The 9,513-nt window shown below is 34.1% G+C and overlaps 1 protein-coding gene across 1 annotated transcript in view; it reads left to right on the top strand.

Moving 5' to 3' along the window:
• Positions 1–230: 230 nt before the first annotated feature.
• DOCK4 (dedicator of cytokinesis 4) overlaps positions 231–9,513 on the top strand; it is a 246,511-nt gene continuing 237,228 nt past the window's right edge. The window contains exons 1-10 of the mRNA XM_015814036.1: positions 231–295; positions 784–940; positions 2,250–2,347; positions 2,447–2,530; positions 2,618–2,718; positions 4,942–5,023; positions 5,975–6,145; positions 6,709–6,901; positions 8,370–8,497; positions 9,139–9,273. Coding sequence (XP_015669522.1) covers positions 239–295; positions 784–940; positions 2,250–2,347; positions 2,447–2,530; positions 2,618–2,718; positions 4,942–5,023; positions 5,975–6,145; positions 6,709–6,901; positions 8,370–8,497; positions 9,139–9,273 — 1,206 coding nt within the window. The 5' untranslated portion in view covers positions 231–238. The remainder of the gene's footprint in view (positions 296–783; positions 941–2,249; positions 2,348–2,446; positions 2,531–2,617; positions 2,719–4,941; positions 5,024–5,974; positions 6,146–6,708; positions 6,902–8,369; positions 8,498–9,138; positions 9,274–9,513) is intronic.

Raw genomic sequence — 9,513 nt, 5'->3', positions numbered from 1 at the left:
GTCAATGGAACTCAAACTGACAATCTCTTAATTGTATTGCGTGATTAATATATCTGTACATTTGATTGATTATATAGCACTCTGGCCTTTAGTTGCAAATATGTATGCAATTTTATGTTATTTTCATTTATGAACTTTCATTCCTAGCTTAGAATGTGGTGTATTTTTAATATATATGTGTGTTTCAGCAAAAGAGAAGGGAGAGAAGAAGTTGTTTGGTTTTTCTTTCGTCCCTCTGATGCAGGAAAATGGAAGGACCTTGCCAGATGGCATTCATGAGCTCATTGTGCATAAGGTATTTTCAAAAAGAAGTCAGAAAAAACATAGCTTATTCAGAAAAAAACTTAGATTGATTCAACTGTCAGAAGAATGCTAGATTTGTCATTGTGTAACATAACCTTTCATCATATCCTTTCCAACTTATGTTGCTAGTTCTTTCTATTACACATGTATACATGGGCATACATCAATCTGGCTCTCACAAGTGAGGAAAAAGGTGAATATCTGTTCTGTAGATATCAAACTTGGGACATGAGGGATGTGGAAATTTTAGAGCATGGGAAGTAAATATAGATAACAAATATTATCAGTAGTTACAGTAAGTATCCTAAAAGCATAGCAAACAATGAAGTTACCTAGAAAGTACATAGGAAGAAAATATTAGAAAAGATAGTTGATTAGCAGTGCAGATTGTTTTTCTAATGGCTTTAGGTGACAGTTCTATGCTGCACTTTATTTCATTAGATGTAGTGAGTTAAAATGCAAATTTAATTGTTCTCTCAGTGTGAAGAAAATATAACCGTTCAGGATTCTAGTCGCTACCTCAAATTTCCCTTTTCAAAAGGGCATCTCCTTGCAAACAACCACCAAGCAATTAAATCTACTAAAGAATCTTTCTGGATTACATCTTTCCTGTGTTCAACTAAACTCACACAAAATGGTAAAGTATAATGCATAATACAGTATAGTAGATGAGCTTATTAATATAAGTATACTGTATATACTTGTGGATAAGTCAAGAATTTTAAGTGCCAAAATAGACCCCCAAATCAGGTTCCACAAATGGATTTGTCCATGCTATAAACAGTAATACTTTCTTAGTACTTCTATTTCCCATATATACTTATACGTAAACACATCTGTGGTTTAGCAGACCCTCACTTTTTTAAATGAAAATACATGAACTGGGTCAGTTTATCCACAGGTTGTGCAATTTTCATGATATTTTGGTTAAAAATTTGACGGTTGGCTTATTCATGGATAAGCTTATTCGCAGGCATAATACAGTAATACAAACATGTTTTATAATTTAATATTAGCAATATTGATGCCAAACATACCTAATAAACCAGGGGTCCCCAACCCCCGGTCCGTGGACTGGTACCGGGCCACTGCATGCCAGCAACCGGTCTGCACAAACAAGCAAAGCCCCATCCATGGGATGCAGGCAGCACACAAAACCATCACTCTCTGGTCCACAGAAGAACCTTTCTCTGTGGAACCGGTCCCTGGTGCCCAAAAGGTTGGGGACCTCTGTAATAAACTATTGATTGGCTCAATAGAAGAATAAATTATCTGTGGATCTGTTTGGAAGCAGATTAAAAATTTAACAGTTTTAATGTGACAATATTTTTTAAGAAGCATATCTATGGATTATTTTTTAAAATTACCATTTGATCCTTTCTGGTTTAAAAAAATGCCCTTACTGTGTTCTTCAGTTTATTGTCCAAAATGATAAAATATTGTGAGAAATATGAGGACTTCTGAGGAGTATTATTAAAATTTTGGCATTGAATATAATGCATGACACAAATTTAAATAAATGGAGCAAAATACAGTTTCATGTTTAACAGTGCAATTCTATTTCTCCTCTCAGAAGTAAAATGCATTATATTCTTAGGGAATTACAGTGAATAAAATGAATGTTACATTTCAGGTGCCATAATTTTTTTGATAGCATGTACATATTTGCAGCTTAAAACTTGGGCTTGACTTAAGGGAATTTAGATATACAGTATCATCTTTTTCTTTTGGCTATTTCGTAAATTAATGTATATACAGTAAATCACGGGTGTCAAACTGCCGGCCCACAGACCGGATGCATCATAGCGAAACCATGTCCACCACATTGCCGGCAATGGCAAAAAAGTCGCGATAGGTCACAACACATCAAGTGACATTGTGAGTTTGACACCCTTGCAGTAAATTGTTTGCTTATAACTGTATTTTTGCTAAACTTTATTTTGTAGGAGATATGCTTGACCTTCTTAAATGGCGAGCTCATCCAGAAAAAATTGCAGGTTGCCTCTCAAAACTGAAAGAAATTGATGGTTCTGAAATAGTGAAGGTGAATACAATTGGCACTGTTTATTTTTCTCACCACGATAAAATATAAGAGTAACATTTTCAAAGGATATAGTTCTTAAATTTCTTTTCCTTCACCTAGTTTCTCCAAGATACACTAGACACTTTATTTGGGATTTTAGATGAAAATTCTCAAAAGTATGGCTCTCAAGTATTTGACTGTTTGGTAAGGCATACTTTATTACATACTCATTGTGTTTGTTTTGATTTTTGAAATTGGCTAAAATAAACTAATATGCATTTTTTTTCATAGGTTCACATAATTAATTTACTGCAGGACAGCAAGTTTCATCATTTTAGGCCAGTTATGGATACCTACATTCAAAGTCATTTTGCAGGAGCTCTTGCTTACAGGTAGAAAGGTTTCAATGCTTTGAATATAGCTGCAATCAGATGATTGGCAGTTGTCAGCAACTTTAGTTCCAATGTGTTGCAGTCTCCATGGTTAAAACCAAAGTGTGATAAACTGATATTTTAAATTAATCGTACTTTGTTGTAAAAATTGATCTGAGCTATTACATTTGGTTATCAATACTAAATCATCTGACATATAATTATTTTGCTTTTTATAAACCTAAGTTCATACTGTATGTATCTTTAACTGTTTTCTGAGTTTGGAAAATGCTTAATATTAAACCAAATTCAAACAGAGAAGAGGTGGTGGATTTATTCGTCAAAGCATCTGAGGGCACAATAAGAAGCAATGGGTGGAAGATTGTTAAAGAGAGATCCAAACTGGAACTAAGGAGAAATTTCCTTACAGAACAATGAATCAATGAAATAGAATTTTTTAAGAAAATTGGACAGCCATTTATCTGGGATGATATAATATCTCCTGCCTTGGGAAGTAGGTTGGACTAGAAGATCTCCAAAGTCCCTTCCAGCCCTATGATTCTAGGATTCTAAGCAGTTTTCCCCTAATTCTCAAAAGATTTATTAATAGCCCTTAAACCACATGGTTTGAATATGAATGAGTAAATTCAGAACACAAATCTGAGAGTACAAAAGGGACGATGAAGGATCAAGGAAAGAATTTAGTTACTAGGCCAGTGCAACATTTTGAATTTGGAGGCTTGGATTTGGGTAATGCTCACAAGGTGTCTGTCTTAAACATCATACAGCAACTGTAGAAAATACCTGTTGGAAGCTATAAAAAGTTGTGGCTGCTTTTAAGGAGTTGTGGAAAGGTACTGCATTTGTATTCCATGTGTGGTGCAGGACATTTTTGCCTTTGAACTGCTGTGCTGTACTAATAAGCACTCGACCATTTATGGTCTTATACTTTAATGGGCTATGATTGTTACAGGTAGTGCTTGACTTACGGTTGGTCATTTACTGTAGTAACCATTTTACAACAGATCTCTTCCAAAGTAGTTAGGATCCAGATACGAAGTTCCTATAAACGCACCACCTGCATTCATGTGATTGCATTTTGTATACTTGGCAAAATTGCCTCATAGCAAACAAAGGATTTGCTTAATGACTGCCATACCTGCTTTATGACCGCCACATTAGTTTAATGACTGCCACAAAAAGGGTCATAAAATTGGGTCAGTCACATGATGACACTCTTTACAACTGTTATAACTAATGACCACAAGTGTAAAGTTCCATTATGTTCATATGTCAAGGACTACCTGTATACCTAAGCTGCGACAGTGAAATATATATTTTCTTCTCCATATCTTCACTTGGTCTGCTTTGTTTGGTTTAATTTGCCTCCTTCAGAATTAATGATCTGATGCAATTCTCAAGGATCTTGAGAATCTCTCCCTTTATTTCCATGTAAGATCTTTCATTGAACCCAATATTGTATTAATTGAAATGTTCTCTCTAGAAATGTGTGCAAATTTTCATAGCTAATGGAGCATAATCATTAAACAAATATCTACTGTATACCAAATCAGATTATTGGCCCACATTGTTTCAGGATAAAGTATTATTTTATATGAAAGGTATATACAGTATAGCTGTTCTAATGTCTGCCCCGGTTCAAGGCTATGTTATGTTATGTTATGTTATGTTATGTTATGTTATGTTATGTTATGTTATGTTATGTTATGTTATGTTATGTTATTATTTTACATTATATCATATTATAATATTATATTAAATGAAAATACTGAGTGAGGGGAATCATGTCCTATTCAGATTGTGAGAGCAAAGTTTATCGAGGATGTTTGAGTTTCTAAGATTTGGAGATGAAAACCTTGCACATACTACAATGAGGTTGGCTAATTAACTTTCCTTCCTATCTAGAAAGCAAGAAATATTAGTATCTTAAAAGAAATCCAAACTTTATTAGATTTGTGAATATATATGCCAATAATAATGTCCTATTCTCTATATTCATAATTCAACAATTTAAATACAGAAGATTATCCACTGAATAGGTTTCTTTTCAATGACATTTTATTTGAATTGTTTTGCATAATTGCTCATTTCTCTGGAAGTAGCTTATTGAGGCTTAATTTTCAGTAGATATATGTACTGATCAAATTATGAATTATTATTCACGTCAGTTATTAGGCTACTTAACAATTAATTAAGACTTGTAAGTTTTGTTTTATATTTTAGAGATCTCATAAAAGTATTGAAGTGGCATGTTGACCGATTTACTGAAGTAGAAAGGCAAGCACACAATCAGGAAGTATTAAAGGTAATAAAACTGAAACAGATGGAGTAATCTCAATTAGCTTTGTCTAACCTGCTTCCATTCAGAGGCTTTTCCTAGATTACAGTTTCTATAATTTCTTGTTAGCGTGGCTCCATTTATCTGACATATCTGACTAGGAGCAGGTTGAAGAAGCTAATTTAATATAATTGTTAATATTGTTTGATCCACCTGGAGCTCCGGTCTCTTCCAGTTCACTCTCGTGGCTGGACATTTAGATGCTCGGTCCCCATGATAGACTGCAGTCTCCGGGTTGACTGTTAAAGCAGACCTTGCCTAATGTCAGGACTGCCTCTGAACAATCCCTAGGAAAGAAAAGAATTGACTTCATAGATTCAGAGAAAGGATACTTTTACTAGGAAAGAACTGAATGCAAGGTCTGAAGCAAAACGTGTGCGAAGAAACAAATTGAAACTAACCCCAGAGCCCACCCCCCAGTAGCCAGGCAACCAGTGTTCAATCATCAGCCAGGAAGATGTTTTGGGAAGTCTGTGATCCAGATGCATCGCTCCTCCTTCATGCATGCTGATCCCAGGGCAGTTGGCCTTGAAGATGTTAAACAACCCAAGCTGACCTCTCTGAGTCCAGGCCTTCCCATTGCTTCTCAGAAATTCCAGTTTCACCTCTTGTATGCTTCCCCTCCCAAATATTCAATGCTTCCCCCTCCCCATTGTTTCCATGGCAGCTGGCAGTAAGCTTGAAGTAAAGCAATGATGACGAGGCTGACACTGGCTTTCAATTCCCCTTAATTTAGAAAGACTGAACATTAAAAAAAATCAACGAATTTAGCAAAGAGTGAATATGGAAAGTTGCCCTTTTGTGATATGAGCTATCCATTTTATATTTTAGGCTATATACTATTTAACTAGTGCTCTTAGAAAAATATTTATTATTTATAAGAGGGAATGATATAAAATCACACATTTTATTCTATAGGCCCAAGAATATATATTTAAATATATAGTTCAGTCTCGGAAGCTATTCTCTCTTGCTACTGGTGGACAAAATGAGGAGGAATTCTGCTGTTGTATTCAAGAGCTTTTGATGTCAGTACGATTTTTCCTTTCCCAAGAAACTAAAGGAATCAATGCTTTATCTCAAGCCCAAGTAAGTTGTGCAAAAATACTGCCTTACATGATTACTTCTGTTTTTCACATTGCTTCTGTGCATTGTAACTGAAGTATAAAAACATAGTCAGTGTTTAAATGTGATATGTTAATGTTTCTGATCTATTTTCAGCTGTAATGACATTCACATATTGGTAACAAAAGTTGGATTAAACATCTGACAGTACTGTTTTTCTGTATGAAGCTTTTGGCTAAATTAACAAGCTATAGAATTTTTTGTTTCCAGTTGTTTTCCATGATTCAGATGCAGCTTTTGCAGTTATTTTTTTGTTTTGTTTTTTAATTCTAGTCCTTCTCTATTTTCACTATAGTCCTTGGATTTCTCATATTCATTTAAAACTGCAAATTAATTCATAATAATATTATTTATATTCTTTTTTTCCTTTGGAACAGATTAAAACTATTAAGAGCAAATTTTAAATATCTGTTTTCTTGGAAAAGAGAAAAATTATAATTTTTACAATTAAATTCAAATAAAGATTAAATTCCTTTTTCTGTTTGAAGATTTGTAATATACTTAACTTTTTCTTGGTTTGTTCCCAGGCAATCTTTCTCAGTTCCTTCCCAGCTGTGTATTCAGAATTGTTAAAGCTCTTTGATGTGAGAGAAGTAGCAAATTTGGTGCGTGATACTCTAGGGAGCTTGCCAATCATTACAAATGCGGATGATTCTCTTCAAGCAGTAAAACTTCAGTGCATTGGGAAAACAGTGGAAAGCCAATTGTATAGCAATCCAGGTAGAAAAGCAAATACCATTCCTAATTAATATTGAAATAGTTCCTGACACATGCTGATTGTGTATAAAACAGATAAAAATTAATAACATTTGGACTTTACACCAAAGTAGGGATGGTGAATCCCTTGAATCACTTTTTGCAGGACCAGAAGTTCAGCAGTCCAATTATTTAAGTGTTGTAAGCTGCCCAGAGTTACTTTCATATGAGGTGGCAGCTATACAGATATGATAGATAGGCAGGCAGGCAGGCAGGCAGGCAGGCAGGCAGTCTTGGGGCTCTGTCTTCCTGGCTGTCTGTCAGAAAGATAACTCTCCAAACAGAAAGGAACCAAATTTGGTATGGTGAGAGAAGCCAGGACAAATAAAAGCAGTCACATTTGGCCAGGTACTATGAATAAAAAAAGTACAGGAAATTTTTTTATCTGTGCAGCCCTAATGGAGCACATCTCAGAATGCTTCCAACTTCTGAACTGCTTTCCTTCTCTTTTCTGTTCATAAGACCTAAAATGGAGCACACACAGCCTTCCCTATGCTCATCTCAGGGATACAGATTCAATACAGAGTGCAGAAACATACATGTAGAAGTAATATGTATGGACACATGTGGATGACTACATTTGTAGACTGATCAAAAAGCTTTGGGGGAAATATCTTTCTGTTCTAAAGCTATTTATCTGCTAGTCAGACTTGTATAGTATTGAAGGGGAGAGGAACATGTTTTGGGGTTTTCTTTGCCAGAAGTGTAGAGACACATAGAGTTGCAGGGTATAACATTTGATGTTCTGTGGTACCATACCAAGTTGGCTTTGCCCTGCTGCCGAAATTGATTTATGGCTCCCCATTAACTTTCACTGCATTTACTCAAACTCAGATGTTTATAAATGTTTTTTTGAAGGTACTGAATATATTCCATAGTTAAGTCCAAAGACAATAAACAATAGTCAAATTTCTTTTGAAGAATGTACTCATTCAGGCAATATTCTCATTATTAAAATATTTATGCCTGAATAGTACATCACATTAAAAAGAAATATATTCACCTGGAGTTTACTAAAATAGAATAGTATTTTAGCAATACGTTAGTGAAATTAAAATTGTGAAGAAACTGTTAATATTAATGCTTTTTCCATTTCAGCTTACAAGAAAAGTCAATGGGAGCAGCTGGGTTTGCTTAACGGCCACATGATTCACTTACCAACTGCAATAATTTGCTAAACAATTGTAGCAAAAAAATGTTGTAAAATTGGGTGCAACTCAGTTAACAACCGTCTTGCTTTACAATGGAAATTTTGATCTCAGTTGTGGTTGTGAGTTAATGTGAAAACTAAATGTAGTCCTTTGATAGTTCAGTTTGCATCCTTAATCACTGAAAAGACTAGATCATAAAATTATTCTACAGTTACTTTAAAGCATAAATGAAACAATAGCCATAATAAGACAGCGTCCATTGTATATATTTTCTCTTCCAGAGTCCCGGTATATTTTGCTACCAGTAGTTTTGCATCACCTTTATATGCACCTGCAAGAACAAAAGGATCTGATCATGTGTGCACATATCCTTAGCAACATATTTTGCTTCATTAAGAAAAATAGTTCTGTAAGTAGAAGGAATATCACAGAAAATGGGCTTTTAATTGTTAAGAAGTCTATTTCAAAGGGAAGTAAGACTAAAGTTTATTATTAAAATGCTCACTGAGATAATTAAGAGAGATACTGTTTTCTGGGCTAAGAACCTCACTATTATTTCAGATATCCACAGGGAAGCCTTCTTCATAGTGATACCTATTATCTTGAATACTTACCCTGCTTAAAATTTTTGAGATACACTCTATCTTTTATGTACTTAATGAAAGCTAGGTCTTCCCTATGTGGATATTGCATGAATGATTCTTTTGCTTTTATTTATTTTTTATTTTCTTCATGACTATATTTTTCTGCTATTTTAATCAATTTCTTTAATTGCTTTTTTAAAATTTATAAATCAGTTTGATAAGTATTTACATTGATTGATTGATTATCCAGTTGTTTTGACCCCTAGCAATCATATAGATTTTCTCCATGAAAGTATTTGCATGGAAAGGTTAAATAAATATCTCCTAAATTGGTACATCCAGCATGCAGTATCTAATTCTTCCCATTAATAGTATGACTAGATTTATAGCAAAATGAGATTATTACATTTATTTTTCAGTACACCAATGTGTATGATTTTGTTCTTCTTTTTTAAACAAATCAAAGGATAAGTCAGTATTGGAAGAAATAGATGTAATTGTGAACAGTCTACTAGATGTATTACTCAGAACCATCTTGGAGATCACAAGCTGCCCAAAAGCAGCAGGTTCTACCATGCAGCTTCAGTTTCAGGATGTTACAGTAAGTATTACATCAGAAATACCCATTATGAATATTGAACTATTGATTTATCTCCTTCCTACAATTATTATTTTTTTTAAAAGAAACAATTTTTTGGTCTAAAATGTGTGCAGTTGCTCCAGTTGCATTGGAGCATTTGCTCATCTTAGATTAAAATATTGGAAGAACCCACATCTGAATTTGCAGTTTGATCATAAACTAAATTCAGTTGGCGTGTGATTATTCTTTTTTTTTTTTTTT

Source organism: Protobothrops mucrosquamatus, unplaced genomic scaffold, assembly GCF_001527695.2.
Source record: "Protobothrops mucrosquamatus isolate PMUCROS unplaced genomic scaffold, P.Mucros_1.0 scaffold_78, whole genome shotgun sequence".
Classification (NCBI taxonomy): domain Eukaryota; kingdom Metazoa; phylum Chordata; class Lepidosauria; order Squamata; family Viperidae; genus Protobothrops; species Protobothrops mucrosquamatus.
Note: the sequence above shows the minus strand (reverse complement) of the source record. Positions and strands in the feature narration are given on the sequence as shown.